The sequence below is a fragment of the Haliotis asinina genome, chromosome 1 (assembly GCF_037392515.1).
Source record: "Haliotis asinina isolate JCU_RB_2024 chromosome 1, JCU_Hal_asi_v2, whole genome shotgun sequence".
NCBI lineage: Eukaryota > Metazoa > Mollusca > Gastropoda > Lepetellida > Haliotidae > Haliotis > Haliotis asinina.
The window spans coordinates 74707073-74727652 of record NC_090280.1 but is presented as its reverse complement, the minus strand read 5'-3'; the positions used below and the strand labels follow the sequence as shown (position 1 = coordinate 74727652).

Here is a 20580-nt window from a genome sequence, read left to right as displayed (position 1 = left end):
CTCGTTATCCTGGCTGTGTGAGCACGTGCATTATCCTGTTGAAACACGTGGTTTGGATGAAGGGCGAAGTGTGGCACAACGTGCGGTCTTAACACTTGATCGATGTAACGGACAGCAGTCACTCCATTTCCTTGACCTGGACCAATATTCTGGAACACCTGGGGTCCAAGTTTGTGGTTCAGTCCAATGCCACCCCAAACCATGATGCTTGGTCCTCCCCACGAGTCCCTCTCCATAAGACATGCATCAATGTACCGTTCACCCCTCGTCCAAACTCTAGCTCTGCCATCTGCCACGGATATGCAGTAGTGACTCTCGTCTGAAAAGATTACAGTCCTCCACCGCTGATAGCGCCAGTGCCGATGTTGTTGGGCCCACAGACAACGTTCCCGACGATGTCGAACTGTCAGGACAGGACCCTGAGCAGGACGTCAACAGGCCAGGTTGAAAGTTCTCAGCCGACGATGAACTGTTGCTGCAGAAATGGGTCTGTTGTGGGTTCCAACAGTCGCTCGAGCCGATTCTGTCGCTGTGCGGAAGCGATCCTGCAAGTGCTCCCGATGAAGATGACAATCTTGACGTGCTGTTGTTATCCTGGGGCGGCCACTGCGCTGACGATCGTTAGTGCTGTTGGTTGCATTGTACCGCTCCTGCAGTCTCTCGACTGTCCGAGCACTACAGTCGTTGGCAATGACCCGTGGACGTTGACCAGCGTGAGGACGTCCGATGGCTTGTTTCCTCTGATTTCGAGTCAAACGTGGCATGGTGACAGTGATCAGGAATCGAATGACAGGATGATGGTTTGGGGTCCTTTTTATACCCACTAGACCAGGGATTTGCGCGTGCATCATGCTTTTCAGAAAGTTGCGTTCAAGAGCATTACCATGTTCATGGAAAGGGTATGAGTTTGAATCCTACTCAGAAATCTCATTTCTTTAAAATGATGTGTTATGAATGGTCAATGCCATATTTGTAATGTTACAATAGCATAAACTGTGAGTCAGCCTATCAAATTCCACATCAGGTGTGAGTAAGATGACTTTGAAAAGTGCGACGTTTCTTTTGTAGTTCAGTATACTTCCTTTTGAGTGCAAACGTGTTTTACAGCATTATATAAAATAATTTACATATATGTATGACATAGGGAAGGGTTTACATGTCCCCCATATAATATGAATTGTGATTGACTGATCTTGACATCAAAACTGGTGAGTACTGTTCGATATTCATTTACATGAGATCATGTCCGAATTGAATTTAATTGTGTTACCTACCATTGAGGTGATTGTAGTGAAATTAGCAACTGCCAGGCTCAGCGTACCAAAAGAAAAGGCCTACCCGGGGCTCCTTTTCAATTTAAATGGTTTTGTTTCTTACTATCAAAAATTTTTATATTCAGAGACAAAGTGTTTTATCTAGGTTGGCATGTCCGCCGTGCCAGTCCTAGAAGTCCTCCTGAGGGTCAGACTTGCTATTCTGTAGGGAGCATGTGTTGCTCACTTAAAGGTGAAGTAAATAAATGATTTTGTGGTTCTGGTTGCAGTTCTTTAAAATTTAGGGTAGGTAGGTATTACATTTTTTTAGAAGTAACATACAAACTAAAATCACATTTATCAATGTTTATTTGTTTATTTAATCAAGCTTGTTGCCATCATGTTGATTTTCTCTATCAGAATGGATGATGTCTATCAGTGCCAGGTTAAAACAATGGTATCTGGAAGCTTGTATTGTTCATACCATTTAAAAAAATATTGGGTCAGCACCAGAATTCAAGGGCCAGGTGGGTAATTGGAATTTAACAGAATTGCATTCCTCGGTGGTGTAGATAAACATGTCATTGAGGGGTCTGTCTCAGTCACCCTGTCCGGACATCTTTGCCAATTCTGTGGACATGTTTGAATTCCATATTTTCTCTGTCCAACTGAAGGTGATCATTTATGAATTATTTCAGGTCTTGCTCACAGTGTTTGAGGGTGGGCTGGGGCTTGGTCTTGGGGGATATTAATAAATATGAAATTGTCTGTCAATTTTGGACCTCATCTGAGATCCATGATGTACTCACGTAACTCTAAGCTGTCTCCAGTCAGTTTAGGGATCTTGGGTACACAAGTACCAACATGTTTTTCTGAGATTGAAGGTTCGCTTTAAGAGTAGCTTTGTTGTTGATCCATTTGTCTAACATCCTTGATATCTCCAGGGTATACGTTTCGATAAATCTCTACTATACCCTGGATGAATCTCTGGCTCAGTCCAATAATTTTATTACCTCCCTTTTCTGACTCCGCATTCCCACAGTAGCCAACCAACTAAGCCATCATTTCAACCAAGCTTGCCAGTGTTAACAAAGATAGCGGTTGCAGCTGCGAAGGTTTATTCACAGTGTGACTCAGATTTTGGTGAAATCAATTACAAACAAATGGACAATTCAAAAACTTTTACAAAATATGCAAGAACTCCTCCTATATCAGAGTACCTCTGCATTATTTGTGTTGCCATTTTTAATATTGCTTAGATAATTGAGGAACAGAAAGTGAGTTGAGAATGTTACACATAAGTTACCAGCATATACACCTGGTTGGATGTAAAGCCAACCTAGGGAGGTAATACATTCATCAAGGAGAGCTGTAGATGCATCCAGGGTACAGTGGAGATTAACTGAAACATATACCCTAGAGATATTGATGATCTTTGTCTTAACCTTCACCCACAAACTTGGTACGGGATTACTCTAAGCTATAACTATACTCTGTCACTACTTCTGTAACTGTACTCTATATTTGTGTTGTTTGGTTTCATTTTCAGACGTTAGCAGTCTTGGACAAAACCCATCATGGGGTCACAGGAAAAGTACCAACCTTCTAGCAAAGACAAGGTTTCTGGTTTATCACTGAAAATGGATGAACTGATAGGGAAGCTTGGCAGCCCAGGCTGTTACCAAGTGATAATTTTCATACTTCTGTGTCTGAACTACTCACCACTAGTTTTCAATCATGTAATAATGGCCTTCTTCGGGGCAAGAACCCCACACTCTTGTGACCCTTTGCGAGGGAGCAATGTCTACACTCATGCAGACCAGAACTTCACTGTTGTTGGGAGGACGACTGGGCAGTGTAGAACCACGATATTTCTGGACAACAGTGACAACATTACACTGACCTGTGGGGCAGGAGACTGGACATATGTGACGGAGGATCGTGAAACCAACATTGTCACAGAGGTAAGTTCGAATTCTTTTTGCAGCTTATTCGAGCAATATCATGATGGGAGACACCAGAAATGGGTTTCACACATTGCACTCATGGGGAATCGAACCCAGATCTTCAGTTAGGTGAGTGATAACTATAACCATTAGGCTACCTCTCTTCCCTGTGACACAGAGGTAACACAATTCTGCTGGAAGTTTATTATGTTAAGATTAAGATTTAGATGATTCATGACTATTTTTTTAAAATACACATTTTATTCATGAACTATAAAGATGATATGAATATTAACACAAGAAGAATCATAGACTGTTCTTTAATAAAGTTATACATTTCTCAAAATGTGAAAGTATATAATAGGTGTACATACATTCTAATGTTTGTCTTAGTTACCACAGCTTACCATGCCACTTACAGCCTTTACTATTTCTTCAGTTTGTTATTTCCAATAACTATCTTTTTTTAAAATAAACACTTAAGTGTTTATGGAACTGAGCTTTATTTACTTGAGTTCCTTTCATTTCTATCATGTCTGTGGGTGAACATACGATAGTACATTACGCATATTTACCATTTGGAGGCATATAGGGATAGATGTGACAGACTCTGTTAAATCTCCTTTTCTTCATTGTTACAAAATGTACAGCAAAAACTGCAACAAAAGAAGATTCCTACACATTTTATGAACTATTTGTTGTCGTATGTTTGTTTGGTTCACAACTTTATCACTTGTGTTTGTTACTTTCAGTGACAAATTTTCTGTTGCTGTCATTTATTGTGGTAAAATGGCTTGGGGAAAAAGTGCCAGAAATGTACATGATGTACCTGACCGAAGTTGTACACGTGTGATACAGATAACCGGCAATAATTGTTTTGTGGCAATAATTGTTCAGCAGCCAGTACAGAATTTTATTTTAAAAATTGTATTCATTATAAAACGTGTGTTTGGGAAATGTTTGCACTAGAAAATTATTTCCAGTATGTTGTTTCCAGGAACATGTGATCCCTGTGTTGTAACCATGGTATTTACAGTCACTGATAAAGTTCCGTTTGATGCTGCAGTTGAAACATGATAATTTAAAATGGTGGTCGTTAAATTTTTCACACATAAATTCCTTCATAAAGTGTATCACATTACTGTATTAATTTAGATTACTGTTGAAATAAATATTAAATTGTAACTACTAGAACTATAATCTTCAGTTCGAAAATCATGGGTTAGAAATATTCAGGATGGAAAAAGCATATGAACACGTTGGGTAGACACAGAGACATGTAACACAAAATATGGGCATCAAGATATATGTATATAAACTCTGTCAAAAAGGAAACACAACCCCTGTCCTCATATATTAAAAATTCATTGGAATAACTTTATTGTTTCCAAACTAACTTCTATTCAAATCTATTGAAATTATACATGTATTTAATGAAGATTACCTTCCAAACAACTGAATTTTCATACATAAGTATATTTTATTGCTTATTCCATCACAACGCATGAAATGACCTTGGTGACTTCACACACAAATGCATGTGCAAACCATGAAAATGGTAGTTAATGTAGGGGTGTATAAAAACCCATGTGCTTTCGTATTTTATTCATTCATTTGTTGCCGAAATGCAGTGCTGAAAATGCCACGATTGAGTGCTGCTTACCGAAATATTGCCATTGGCTGTCTTCAAGCTGTTGCACGGCACCTAAATGTTCACAAACCAACGATATCCTGACTTTGGAGCCACAACAAAAACTTCAATTCGACCAATGAATGCCTGAGAAATGGAAGGACAAGAATCACGAACCCCACTCCAAGTTCGGTACGTCTGGGTCCATCACCTGTGTAATCGGCATGCCCTACCAACCATGACAGCCACACAAATACCAGGTTTGAGGAGAGTGTCAGCTTTCTTTTGCAACGTTGCGATGGAAGACAGCGTGTGTATAGGAGACATCATGAACGTTTTGCGCCCATATGCATCTGACAGGTGCACAGATTTGGCATGGACAGCGTTATGGTTTGGGGAGACATCTCACACAACCAGAAATCTGACTTGGTGATCGTTCCAGGGAACATGACAGCCCTATGTTACCTCAACCATGTTGTACAGCCTCACCTTCTCCTGATTATTGACCAGCAGACACAGATTTTTCAAAAAGACAATGTCCGGCCTCATATTGCACGTGCAACAATGAACTATGAGAATCCTGCGTCTTTTCTGTTCTTGTCCAAGGAGATGGTGTGGAGTGATTGCAGTTCGTGCTGCTCATATGAGATACTAAGAAAGATGCACCCTGGTGACAAACTGGTGTCTGTGAGATGACTTTTCAAATGACAATTTTAATCATGGCTAGCTTGGTTATTATTCTGTGAAACTTCAGACTTTTGTCTTAGACAATAAAAATGCTGTGTTGTTCTAAAACAAAAGATTAAAATCTCTTAAATACAGGGGTTGCATTGCCTTTTTGACAGAGTTTCTATATACGACATATTACTGTATGAAGTTTTTGCACTGGTATCCTCCGTCAATCAAAATATTAATAATTGTTAGGGAGTTAATTGTTTTCACATCTTGGTTGTGCGATAAGTGCAGTAGTGGCTGTTTGAATATGATCTTTTACTGACATGAAGCCTCCCTCCCTCACTCACTCACTTTCTCACTCACTCACTTTCTTTGTAATGTCAGTACATAATGTGAGTGCATAAGCCAAGCAGTACTGGCACTGCCTGATGTGAATTTGCCTAGGTCCTTACACATATTGTTTACTCAGCATTAGATCATAATGTTGTGATGTTTTTTTGTTTGTGTTTGGAAATAATAATAATCAACTGCTGTCAACAGAGTATTGTATTCGTGAATAAATAATTGTATTTGTAATGAGTCATATATCATGTTTGCATTATAATGTCGTCACACTAATTTAAACCCTGCATCACCAGTTCTAGATTTTTTAAAACTATAATTCCATCAGCTGTTGCAGCTTGAACAAGATAGTATAAGGTGGCAGGCATCAAATAATAGATAATTACACTAGCAAGTGAGTGAATGAGTTTAACTCTATTCTGCACTCAGCAGTATTCTGACTATATAGCAGTGGTCTGTAAATAACCAAGCCTGGACCTGACAAACCAGTGATCAACAGAATGAGCACCGATCTACACATTTGTGAACAGATGACATGTGTCAACCAAGTCAGTGAGCCTCACCACCAGATCTTGCAACAAGCATGAGTTACTGAAGATCAAATCATACCCACATCTTCACATGAGGATGTGTGTCACATGACTAAACCAAAACAAGTGTGATTTTTTGCTGTGTTACACTCTAGCTCGAGTGTACTAATTTCTTTCTTGTCCATTTTATTCTTGTATGTTTATGCAGTAACACATTGTGTGACGTCCCAATTCATTAACGTCATGCTCAATTGTTTAATGACGTCACAGATGAGGAAACACAGAAACAATGGTTTCTGTGTGAATGTGCTATGTGCACATATGATATGTGTATGACAATGGTTATGTTTCACCGTATGGGTAATACATATATGTAGTGATCAAAATAGTGTGTACTTTGTGAGCTGTGAAAAATGAAAAATGTCAATATTTTGACCAATCAATCATTCAAAACTTACTTTTGTACTCCATGAAACTATTTATTGGTGTTACTCAGTCTTACAGTTTCACATGGGCACAGCTGTTTGGAATGCCAGTGTGCATGACGGGAAGTCTCATTTTGGATAACATATTTCGTGTGTTACCAGAAGATCAATTACCCCATGTTGGTGTTACAGGAGAGAACCATATTGAGCTTTCTCGGCCTTCTGAAAATAAAGATTATGATGTTACTGACAACATTCAGTAGGATTAAGTGAAAAAGAATAAAGTTGGATAGACCAAGCTGAAGCAATAACAAAGCCAAATAAATATGTGTGCTCTCAGTATTGCTCAAAGCTGGCGACCCTACAAATACAGTTTTTTTATCAAATGTGACTGGTGCTATATTTTATATGTACTGATCAGTTTGTAAAATATTAGGCTCTTATTAATGTGAGTTATCTCCCTTTGACCAGTGGGATCTTGTGTGCGACAACAGCTACCTGCGACCACTAGCAACAACAATTTACTTCTGTGGTGTGATGGTGGGTGGTCTGTTATTTGGATACCTCTCGGACAGGTTTGGTCGACGTCCCATCATGCTTGTCACGCTGTTTGTGCCAGTGGTTCTCGGCATTGGCATCTTCTTCGTGCCTTCCTACACCTGGTTTGTGGTCCTCAGGTTCATTGAAGGCGTGTTTCTGCAGGTAGGTGGGGGAATAGACAGAGTGTGGTGACAATTCCAGTCAATATTTTATTTCATTTCATTTTTGTGAGTAATGCCTATGATTATTTGACAGTAGGGCTGTAATGATGCATCAACTATCGATGGATGCTGTAATGATGCATTAAGTATTTATGGATGCTGTAATGATGCATCAACTATCAATACATGCAGTAGTGATGCATCATCTATCGATGGATGCTGTAATGATGCATCAACTATCGATGGATGCTGTAATGATGCATCAACTATCGATGGATCCTGTAATGATGCATTAAGTATTTATGGATGCTGTAATGATGCGTCAACTATCAATAAATGCAGTAATGACGCATCAACTATCGATGGATGCTGTAGTGATATGTCAACTATAGATGGATGGTAAATGTCGAGTCTCCGAAAACATAACGAAGCATCAGTAGTATGTGTGAGTATCGTTCGTTTAGTAATTGACATCTGTTGATATATGCGGAGCACAAAATACAGGAAGAACCAGATTCATTCACTTTGATTTAGTGTTATACGCCCATGTTATCTCTTAAACAAACTTAGTCTGGCTTTCATGATTCTTATCAGTTATTAAAAGAAACTGAAACTACTTCAACTAGTTTTTATTTCATATAAGTTTTGGAAAACGATTCTAAATGAAACATTTCAATGATAAAACTATTTCGATTGACTTTTGTTATTGCAATAGTTGTTTCCTCACAGCAGTCACTCGTAAATGTCAACTCGTGATTCACTTATGTTGTTTGCCATGACTTGCAGTGTCTGAAAATATCCAGTTATGACTTCACTCACTTTGTATGACTGTGTCGTTACATTGTCTTCAGATGTCCAGCTATATGCTAACTCACTCACTCACTCACCTTTTCACTCACTCACTCACCTTGTGTGTTTGTGTTACAGTGCCTGCAGATATCCATCTGTGTGTTAACTCACTCACCTTGTGTGTTTGTGTTCCAGGGCCTGCAGATATCCATCTGTGTGTTAACTCACTCACCTTGTGTCTTTGTGTTCCAGGGCTTGCAGATATCCATCTGTGTGTGAAGTCACTCACTCACCTTGTGTCCTTGTTTTCCAGGGATTGCAGATATCCAGCTATGTGTTGGTGGCTGAGATGTTTCTCCCAGCCTATCGCCCAATAGCTGGTGGTGTCATTGAATGTTTTTGGGGTGCAAGTGTCATGGCCCTAGCAGTGATTGCCTTCCTTATCCGTGACTGGAGATACATACAGCTTGCAATCTGTTTGCCAAGTCTCCTGGCGTTATTCTATATATGGTGAGTCTAAAACTGTTTGTGGCATAAGTAGTTACAGACATTGAAAATAACAGGATCCCTTTATTGGCTGACGTGAATATGAACACACGATGCCATTTAGTGGTCACGAGTAACACAATATGTTTGGGATGACACTTCTCTCAGTGAAGGTAAGATTCTAGTACTTTCATTGGGTGCCATCTGGGAACACATCAGTTTACATTACAACCTGTGTCACATCCAACTGTAAAAAGAACAGTTTGATGACTCCCCATAAGCATGTGCTTCTTGAACACCTGTCTCCCCCTTCCTAACAAGTTGTGAACTGTGTGAATATTTTAATGATAGTTTATTTCTTGGGCTTAAATTCTGCAAAAACCTCAGAGTTGGGCTGATGTTTTGATTTTGATCAGTGTTTCATCGAGTAGTATATGTTTATTAGTTTTTAAGGTAGATTATAATTCATCATTCTACCTTTGAGTCAAATGACTGAAGTTCCCCATCACAATACTTTCAGTATAATGCCCGAGTCTCTGCGCTGGATGGTGATGTATGGGAAACTAGATGCTGCTGAGAAGCTGGTGGAGAAGGTGGCCAAGTTCAACAAGAAGGAATTCCCCACTGAGAGTTGGATGTCTGTGAGGGCCATTGCAGAGGGCATGCAGGAGACGCAAACTCAGGAATATACATTCCTTACACTTCTGAAAACTCCACAGCTGAGAAAAAGAAGCTTAATTCTGTTCTATCAGTGGTAGGTATTGCTTGTCCTCTTCATCGCAAGGTGAACATACTTGTAGTCAAATGTATTTGCAGTGGACCCTATGCAATAAACAAGAAGCTGATATCAGTTGAGTGGTTTATGTACTCACCAACTTCTAGAATGCGGAGGACACAGAAATGGGCTTCATGCATTGTAGGCATGTGAGAAATCAAACCTGCATCTTCAGTGTGATGAGTGAGTGCTTTAACCACTATGCTACTCTAAAATGCTGAGGGTCAGGGAGGTAGTCTATTGACTTAAGCGTTCATTCGTGAGGCGAAAGACCCAGATTCGATGCCCCACTTAGGTACAATGCACGAAGAATATTTCTGGTGTCACCTGAAGTGATATTGCTGGAATATAGCTCAACATTAGATGCATACCGGAAAGTAATTCTAACGTGAAACCTATGACTTGTTTGTAGAACCTCTCTTAAGTCTCCACCGAAATAAGAAGATTGGCAACTGTGGCATACATTTAAAAGATGTTCAAATTAGCCTGGAGGCTTCTAGAATTTCCAGTTTTGTCCGTGTTCTCACGTTTTATCAAAATTTAGATTTTATGACATTTCTGCGAAATTTATATTGTGGAAGGTTCTGAGCATTGGATGAATTTTGTGACACCAACAGGTGACATAGATCTGCATTCAGTGGGTTTATCGGCTTGATCCCTCTGTCTAATGTTGCAGGCTGGCTGTGTCAGTAGGCTACTATGGCCTGACCCTACAGATCACTTCCCTGAAAGGCAACAAGTACATCATCTTCCTCATCGGAGCAAGTGTAGAGATGGCTGCCTATCTGCTTGACATCATCATCATGAAGTTGTAAGTAAACATTGACATCTGTTGCAACAAAACACTCCTCGCCTTGCGATTTGTGTTAGTGATTTGACTAATGGTTAAAGCATCCTCTTGTCATGCTAAAGGCCTTGGTTCAGTTCTTCACATGGATGCAAAATGTGCAGCTAATTTCTGGTGTCCCCTTCTGTGATATTTAGAACATTTGGAAAAGTCAGCGTAAAAAGCCCCTCACTCGTTCTCTTACCGTTTCTTCTTGTGGGGAATACGTGTCAGAAATTGTGCTTCGCACGTTATATTTCAGTTCTTTATAAGGATATGGAATATATTTTGAAAACATCAACTATATTTTATTTGATTCCTTCTGATTATTGTTGTATTCAGAAACCTTGACAATATCTGTGATTGCCTGTTTCAGTTGTAAGCGGAGATACTCTGTTGTGACCTTTGCCTTCCTGGCAGCTGTAACTTGCATTGTTGCTGGGGCTCTTCCATCAGGAAAAACAGGCAAGGATTTCTCATAAACTAGTTCCACATAATTATTTGTTTGTACACTGAAAATAGGCATGATGCGAAAAAAATCCATGTGATATCAGAAGTAGTTACCATTGCTGTATAAACAATCAAACCAACAAACAGAACAAGCAAGTTTGTTAATAACTTGCCCCATTCACTCAGCAGTAAATGGGTACCCAGTGGGATAAGTCATACGACCTTTTAGCACCTCACAGGCAGGTTTGCTTATCAAGGATATTAATGATGGAGCATGCTCAAGAGTGTGGAAACAGGTGCTTTATGAATGACCATTATCATTATCATTACATCATTTTAAGTGGTTTTGGATGTTGTGATGATGATGATAATGAATTCATGTAGGTAAATAAAATGCAAATAACATGTACCAGCTGCAAACAGTTACTTTGTTTTTAAGATTCAGGTATGGTCTACACCACCAGTTGTGAGGTTTTGTTTAGACAGAACATTAGACTATACATCCATAACATTTCCCCCCTCTTTATCAGATGTGTATCAGTTCTATATGCCACCTGTGAAGATCCGGGTTAAAACTGGTCTTCAAGAAGCCATGGTTGTCATAAGAGCCCTTTAATGGGACGGGTGGTATTGCTGACTTGGGTGGCACCTGTCAGCGTATCCCAGTTGAGTTGATCGATGCTCATGATGCTGACCACTGGTCTGGTCAAGATTCAGTTATTTACAGATACAGGTGGAATATTGCTAGGGCTGTGCAATTTGACTGGTCTACTTTTATTTACTGGTATTTACTGGTTCAGACATAAAGACAATATGTATTGCGACACACTGATCAGAAACCAGTATTTTGATATGAATTCCTTAATTTTTGTAACACTCGCAAATCTTCTGATATTTCTGAGTTATGAATTGCCCTTTTTGTTGTTTCATTTGTACCAAGTATTATTTACATTTCTATTTTGTGATACTTCAGTGGTTTGTTAAATTTAATCAAGCATATCATTTTATTTATCTGGTAATACATGTTTTTACATACCTATATATTGCAATATAAAAAATTGTCTGCAATTCCTGTCTGTCTATATTGCTGAGTGGGACATTGAACATCAAAAATACAAACAAACAAATAAAATCTAAATGCCATTCAGAGAGTTAAGATTAACAATTGTCTTTTTAAAATATTACCCAACTTCCATAATATCTAAAATTTGCTCCCTAATGCTGAACTTCTGATCTACTTTAATCCATGGTAATCCAAATATTGTAGACTATGTTAAATGAGACCAGAATCTTGCAACTCCACAAAACAGAAGCTTTGTGGGTGACTGAACTTACTCATTCCTTTGATGTATTTATCAGCAGTTCATCATGAATAACCATTTTTAAGTGTATATGTACTTAACTGGTTGGTAATCTAATCAGCTTCAGACTATCATCAGAATCTGTCCACTGGATTTGCCATCGTCGGCAGGTTTGCAGTTGCAGCATTGTTCAGCTTGTACTTCCTGTACACCTCCGAGCTGTATCCAACTGTTATCAGGTATGTTATCAAAGAGCTGTATCCCACTGTTCTCAGGTGTTATCTTAGCTGTATTCCACCATTATGAGGTATGTTATCTAACAGCTATATCCCATCATTATCAGGTATGTTATCTAAGAGCTGTATCCCACCATTATCAGGTATGTTTGTTTATGAGCTACTGTAAACAGCCAAATTTTTGCGACCGTTAAATTTTCGCGAACTTCGCATCAGACTTCATTACGCGAAAATAAAAACACGCGATAATATAGATATATCATTCACTTTATTCAGATAAGTCAACAACATAAAAATAATACAAGTGTACACTGCTCATTCACGTGTCACCGCTGGGCTAATCTGAATTAACAGGTGTCACTTACTTATCCTCTTACTAACAGTCTTCACAAGAGATAAGCTTTTTGCCAACCCCTCAGAACAATGTCTTTCTGTTTGGAGAGCTTGTCCAGACATTTCACAATCCTCCATGCATGTACAGGCTTCATAACACTGATTCGCAAGTCTATTGTTTCATTGATGTTTGTCTTACAATTGGCAGCTACCTTCTCTGCATACCACTGTGTAAATCTACGTAAGCAGTCACATCACATTGAGAAGATATCATTTTGTTTTCATTGCTCTAACACCCTTAAAGAGAACTAGGTTTGATGTCAATTACATTTGTTTTTAAATCAGTACGCAAATCTGTTTATCTTATAACAACTCAATGATCACGCACCTAGGTGTTGTGTTAAAACATTCAGAGACTTCCTCTGTTACAAGATCACGTTTGTCACGTGACCGGTCTTTTTCATGGCTGAATTAAAGATTTATGGATCAATATTCTGCTTGAAAACCGTAATCGTGTAAAGTACCCTTTATCTATATCTCAGGTATTTATATTGTATTGCATTTGTCAATATATTGGTCAACTAGCGTCTCACGAAAATAAGAAGGCGCGAAAAGGTTTAGTGACCGTCACTCGCGAAAATTTAAAAGCACGGAAATAGGACAGTTTACAGTATATCCCATGGTCATCCATTATGATTATTGTAAGGAACCACCATCCGACTGTTATCAAGCATGAGTTATCAAATAACTGTATCCCATTGTTATGAAATATAAGAGCTGTATCCCACTTTTATGATGTATGTGATCTAATAGCTGCATCCCAGTCTTATCCATTATCTAGCCTCATGTAAGAATGTCGAGTTTTGATTGGTCCACATGACTCTGATAAAATACCATGTACATCCATCATGATCCGCCAGCGGGAGTATAAAAGTCGTATACTCCCGCTGCGAAAGTCATATCACCCCACTACTCCTCGGTGACGATGCGAAGTGAGAAAAGCATGCATCGACAAGCCTTTAGTAACGTGCGGTGCGTTGAGGTCAAGCGATCAGCTGGTGTCAACATGGCAGGAAGTCGATTCGATGCGTGTTGTTTTGTTTTGATTTAGTGAAAACATTCAGTCAGATAAATGCGTTATCACATCATGTCGAGGGAAATAAAGGGTTTTATCAGTCCCTCGTAAGGTTATATTCCCCGAGCCGGAGCCTTACTCGGGACTGATAAAACCCTATATTTCCCTTGACACAGTGTGAAAACTTATATCATGCCCTCTAAGGCAGACCTATCCCATTGTTATCAGGCATGAGTTGTCTAAGGAATGCATCCCACTGTTATCCATTATGACTTATAAGGCACCACTGTCCCACTGTCATCAGGCATGAGCGCATGAGTTGTCTTAGAACTGTATCACCATCACTATGATATATTAGTTAGAGTTGTATCCCACTCTTATCAGGTATGTTATCCAGAAAATGTTGCCTGCTGTAATCAGTTCTCGAAGATCCGTATCCCATTGTTATCAGTTCCCAGTTCTGTATCCCTGGGTTAACAGTTCTCAGTTATCCAAGAACTCTGACCTATCATTATCAGGAATGTAGTAGAACATGCATCTGGGGGTTCCCCTCATGAGTCTGAATAACAACTTCAAGACTCGTTTCATATATACTCAGTTAAAAATATAATCTTAATTTACCATCTTTGTCTTGAGGGGTGGAAGGATAGCCTAATGGTTAAAGTGTCTGCTCATCACACTGAATATCTGGGTTTGATTCCCCACAAGGGTACAATGTGTAAAGCCCATTACTGGTGTCCCTTAATGTAATATTGCTACAACGGATGTCAAACAATACAATACAATACAATACAATACAATACAATACAATACAATACAATACAATACAATTCAATACAATGCTTGCTCACTCAATCACTCACTCACTCACTCACTTGGAGGTGCCATTGCCCCACTCACTCACTCACTCACTCACTCACTTGTCTTTCAGAAACATTGGAATGGGAACCTGTGCTTTCTGGACCAGACTCGGAGGTGTCATTGCCCCACAAATAAACACCCTGGTAAGTATCACATAGCTCAAGTACCCTGGATGATTATGTAGACATGAAAAACTATTGATATTGCAAGTTGTAACCATTCTGGGGCATAAAACGACATTTGCTCACCAACTGCATGTTCCTGCAAGTAATAAGGTAATAGAAATGAGGGATGGGGAGGCAGAAGGGTAGCATAGTTGTTAGAGCAGTCCCTCCCTCATTATGCCAAAGATACGAGTTTGATTCCCCACATGGGTATAATGTGTGATGCCCATTTCTGGTGTCCCCAGAAACATGTCCCTACAAAACAAAATCCTCAAATGGGTTATTCTGTGAAAACAACAGATGACCAAACATATAGTGAGGAGCACATGTCAGGTAGGTCAGTGTCTCTCTCACTCATCTACGAACATCCATCACTTTTATTATATGTACAGCATGAGAGCTAAGGTGCAGGGTCACTTTGGAGGAAGGGACGGGGTAGTCTTTGGTGAAAACCTTACCTCGTCACACATGGGTACAATGTGTGAAGCGTTTCATTGGTATCCCTGCCATGATACATGGGGAATACTGGTTAAAGGCATAACTGTAACCTGCATTGTTGCTGAGGTTCTTTCATCAGAAGTAAATGCTGGATTATTGATAACCGGCATAAAACCCAGCTCACTCTTTGACTCTTTCCAGGGTCAGTACACCTCAGAGTCAGTGCCAGTGATAGTGTTTGGTGTGATGATGGCCATTTCTGGCCTCTTGGCCATCATGCTGCCAGAAACCCACCAACAGAAGCTGCCAGACACCATAGACGACATAGAGGGACGGAAGATGAATGGTGCGCAAGTAAGCGAGATGGTACATGACAAGGAACTCCTGAAACAAGGGAACCAGGAGAAAGATGGTGCTGCCTTAACTAGATTATAGTCCGTCTTGAGGGAATGAAACTTGTACATTAACCAAGGGCATCTAAAGACAGAACCAGCCTATCCTACATATTATGTAGAAGGGTGATGGCTATAGTTCAGGAAATGTGAAGTGTCTGTACTAAAACTAAATTCTTATACATTCAGAGCAATTTTTAAGTTGTCAAATATGTCTGTACCAATAATGTCAAAATAACATGCGAAATGACAGTTTGTTATTTTTCATTATGTTCAGAATCCCAAGAAGGTAGTTTAGATTTTTTAGTGTTAAAAATCCCATCGCCCAACGCCAGGGACAAGTCAGTTTTCATTCATCAAATAATGGTGTGTAACTTGTCTGTGGGCTACTAGATAATTTCCACATACGATTTCAAACTGCAAATAAACATATTGGCTCAAATGAAGCTATACAATTTCACAATGATGATAAAGTAGAGTTCTTTCTTTGCTGTTTATCACTGTTTGATGAATAGTCCAGTAAACATTAACATCAAATACCATGTTGATTTATTCTTTCATAAGTACGTCATTATGATTATGTCATACAAATCAGGGCAAGTGGAAAATTAGTGAGGATGAATTACTTTCTTAAAGTCACTTGCCCTGTGACACGTGTTAACTAGACTTCCATTTTGTGACATGTATAAGAAGAATACTCAAAATATCAATCTTCATACATAATGGTGCCTCTAAGGCTAAGAGTTAGTTTGATGAATGTAGGGATGTGATATATGTTGTGATATGTAGTATATCTTTAGTGAGTCTTTAAGAAGGATGATCCAAAATTGGTGGAAGGTAGATCTTTCAACTGTGAGTAGTTACTGGGAGTGTGGTGGGCGAAGTGTTTAAGGTGTCATGCAAGTAATCCAGCAAGCTTGGAGGTGCCAAGATTCAGCCCACCTACGACTGGGTTTGAAAACCTTGGTGTCAGCTTTGAGTGCACACTCATTCAGTGTTGTTCCAACCCCTAGTGTACAGTACACAACCCTGAGCACTTAAAAGTACCCATGTATCTGTTGTTATGTCACCAGATGGTGGTAACTTGAATATGTGCAAACAGTGAGTTGTGGGTACATCTGGTAAACTAGGACAAAGTACTGTGACTATGTGTCCAAGCCCAGCCAGCTGTGAATGGGCACCTTGTATGGATGGGAAAGCCACATCAATTCGGTGCACCTAACAGGTAGCAAGAGATCCCTGTGATCCCCAGGGAGCTGTGATTGAAAATATGCTGTGCTGTTGTGATGGACATCCAATGATTGAGTGAAAACAAAGGGCCTTTCAGCAGTTGTCCTGGATATCAGCACTGTACAAATTTTAGTAAGTATCTACGTATTGAATTATTGAATTTTGGGATTATGTGGCAGATTGAGCATTATTCTTCAGGTAAGAGAAGTCTTTCAGAGTGAGTGTTGCCTTATGAACGTTGATGAGAAGTCATTCAACATATTCCCTATTTAAGTGATATCAGTATTTTTGATCTCGTTGTAATGGAGTGTTGTTTGTTGTTTTCTCTTGCTGATCTTGTTTAAAAATTGACATTTGTGTACATTCCCTACCAACGGGGCAATAGCTATTGAATGTGATTTCACAGTACACTGGGGTAGAATGGTGATGTACTTGTGGGGTTGATACTATCTCAGTTTTATTAGTATCTGGCTGAGGCTTGGTAATTAATTGCTTTGAAAATTCAGTTACCACACTTACTAATTTGGTTTCCATTTCCTTTAAAGGTCTTGAGTGGTGAGGTAGCCTAGTTGTTGAAGTGTTGCGCGTCCCACCAAAAGAGTGATCTAAAACTAATTCACCAACTCACTCAATATAAAAGATTAATTTCCATGCTTGCTCAATTAGTTTCCTTTTCCCATAAAAGTCCAGTTTTCATCCATGCTGAATTAGTGTCCAGTTTCCATCTTTGCTGAATTAGTTTCCCCTTTCTTGAACAGTCCAGTTTCCATCCATGTGGAATTAATTTCCAGTTTCCATCCTTGTTCAGTTAGTTTCCTTTTCCTGTAAAAGTCCAGTTTCCATCCATGGTGAATTAGTGTCCGGTTTCCACCATGCTGAATTAGTCTCCTTTTCTATGAAGGTAAGTTTATTGATAAATAGGATTACCTTGTTACACACTTTGTTGAATCCAGAAACCGTAGAATACCGTGAGAAAGAAACTAACATTCACCTGCTGATTCTTGCAAAGTTTCTTTCTTTATGTCAAAACAATTTATATGCTTTGCTGAAATTACCAGATGTATATTTACTTTTCGGTGTTTGTCCATTGTTTTGCTTTATTCATCAGCAATAACTGAAGCAATGCTTTAATGCATTGCCTTGATTCATCTGTGTTCATGATGTCAGTGGTGTAACTGTCTGGTATGACTTGATTTGTTACAGACTGTAGTATTCTAGCATGAATATTGCTGAATTCAGTTTTATGGAAATAACAAACAGACACAAACAGATAGCTGTCTGTTGAAGTACAAAGTGCAGACACTGCAGTTGTAGCATGTGACTTCTAGTGGAACATACGACTGTATGCATGACAATTTCTTGTTTATTGCATTGCGTGACGTTTCTATATAGGTTCTGACACCGTTGTCAAGTTACATCGAAACGTTGCTCTCTGCAGTAAGTTGTAAGGTGTCATCGATAATGTTGTAGGTTTCGTTTTTACTCACCAACTTCTGGAATGATGATCAAAGAATGAGCTGACTAGTTACTTCGACCTGTTGTTAAAAAACATTTTACTTAGAAAAGTATAAATGCGGTAACCTGATTGAATCTCTCAGCTTGTAAGGTCATTATAATTTATAGTTCTATTCTTGCAGTGCCGAAGTTATTTATATGACCAGCAACGACATTGTGTATGCATCTCAAGAATTCTTCGTATACATGTGTTTACTACTGAAATATATCACTGCTGATTTGTACTAAGCCACTTCCTTGTATATACTGGTGCATGTGTTCAGGAGTGGTGTGATGTTATTACTTTGTTATTGATTATATTTTGTGTGTTGTTTAATGAGATGTTTCAGCCCTGATGTCTGGTTGGATTTTTGGTTTAATTCATACCTCAAATAAAAGCCATGCAGCAGCATGACTTGTGTCCTTGTGTGGTTTTTCTCAGGTCTCTTCCCGAATTAACATTTCAACATAAGTGGCATTGTTGTCATGTATTATTTTTTTACTTTAAAAATTATCATTAAATTGTTCCAACTTTATCAATAACATGAGATGTTTGTTATTGTAATTCCTTGATATTCATGAACATATTCCTTGCATAAATACCTGTTAACCGATTTGCCTCATGGGGTATTTGTTGCAGCCTTGCCCCCCACTAAGTTTTATTGTTAAGAGGCATACGTTTGTATACACATTTGATTTGAAGGAGCAGTTATCACAGCTGCCCATCAATGATGACAGCATATAATGTGAGTGAGTGAGTGAGAGAGTGAGTGAGTGAGTGAGTGAGGTTTAAGGCAGCTTTTAGGAATATTCCAGCAATATCAAAACCTGATCTCCGGTGAAAGTGGGTAAAATGTATCCAGAGAATATGGACCTTAGTTGCAGTCAAGTTGAATAATGATTTGAGCAAAGGACACAGCTGTTTGTGATGGTTGTAGCTTCCTTTAAACGTGATTAGGAGTGGTGGGGCAGCCTTGTGGCTAAAGCTCTTGGGCATTGTGCCGAACAATGTGTGATTCCCCAAGTAGGTACAAAGTAAACTCACTCACGTACTTTAATGTGATCAACTGAATATTGTATGTGTCTTATTTGTATTACACATGTATGCTGATATCATAATGTGACTGAAATCTGCCTTTGTCCTTTTGTCTTTTTAAATCATGCTTTCCCTTTGATGTTATATGAGGATAGTTCAAGGAGTGGGAATGTTTTACTATTGTTTGGCTGTGGAATAAGGTAGTGTTGGGAATTGATTGAAATCTCATAATTGAAGATTGATTCATTACAGCTGATCAATCTTTGAAAATAATCGGTTAGCATCTCTTATCAAATTTTCCTGGTCATGTTTGAAAATACACAAGAAAGAAGTAATTCTTTCAGTCTGTATGCAAATTGCACAAAGTACATTTGCAAAGTTTACAACTTTAAAGGATGAATAGTATGTTAGGAGCATAAATTCCATGAAGTTTTAAGATAAAGTCAATATTAACTTGGAATGAGCATGTTTATGAAACTTAACAAACAAAACCAGCCTGGTGAACTATATTGTTAAAGCAAATAATTGTTGTAGAATTGAATGTTTTCAATAAGGAGACAACCTGATCGATTGCATTGTCTTTCAGTAATTACAACCAATCTTCAGTTTTCAGTTAATCAGACCACCACTAGAAAAAGGTACTTTCATGTACACACTCCTGTTGATGTCAATGATTATAGACGTTGTTTTGAAGTTTTATACTCCATCTTACTTGTAGGCTTTTGTCCAACAGTCCTACATTTGTTTTTTAGCTGTAATGGTGTTTCTTTATTTTGATATATTCAGTATTTATATCTATTTCAGAAACTTATAATCAGACAAACATAACTTATGAATATTTTATTGTTTAATGTTTACATTAAATGTATCAAAGATGTATGGATTTTAACGTTTGTTTTATGTTTCATCTCAAATTATTCCCTCCAGTAATACTGGGGGCTATAGTAACTTGCTGAAATATCGATCTGTGGTTTATATAACTTTCTGTTATTTGGGAATTTGAATTTTTTGTTTTCGGGAATTTGTATTCTCACACTTGATCTCAGTCCATCAGTTTTCTTCTTAAAAGCACTGTATCACACCACACTTCTGTACAAATAGTAATATATTTATCTCAATAATCCTGACAATCAGCTCCAAGGGGAGCTAAAGTATACTTTATTCCTAACAAAATTTCATATTTTGATTGGAG

General features: G+C 38.6%; 1 protein-coding gene across 2 annotated transcripts in view; it reads left to right on the top strand.

The window, feature by feature from the left end:
• Positions 1–20202, top strand: part of LOC137297124 (organic cation transporter protein-like) — a 36101-nt gene extending 15899 nt beyond the window's left edge. For both annotated transcript variants that reach the window (XM_067829124.1, XM_067829134.1), the window contains exons 2-10: positions 2803–3217; positions 7273–7503; positions 8605–8801; positions 9298–9531; positions 10229–10363; positions 10755–10843; positions 12251–12368; positions 14705–14777; positions 15438–20202. In XM_067829124.1, coding sequence (XP_067685225.1) covers positions 2831–3217; positions 7273–7503; positions 8605–8801; positions 9298–9531; positions 10229–10363; positions 10755–10843; positions 12251–12368; positions 14705–14777; positions 15438–15671 — 1698 coding nt within the window. In that variant the 5' untranslated portion in view covers positions 2803–2830 and the 3' untranslated portion in view covers positions 15672–20202. The remainder of the gene's footprint in view (positions 1–2802; positions 3218–7272; positions 7504–8604; positions 8802–9297; positions 9532–10228; positions 10364–10754; positions 10844–12250; positions 12369–14704; positions 14778–15437) is intronic.
• The last annotated feature ends 378 nt before the right edge of the window (positions 20203–20580 follow it).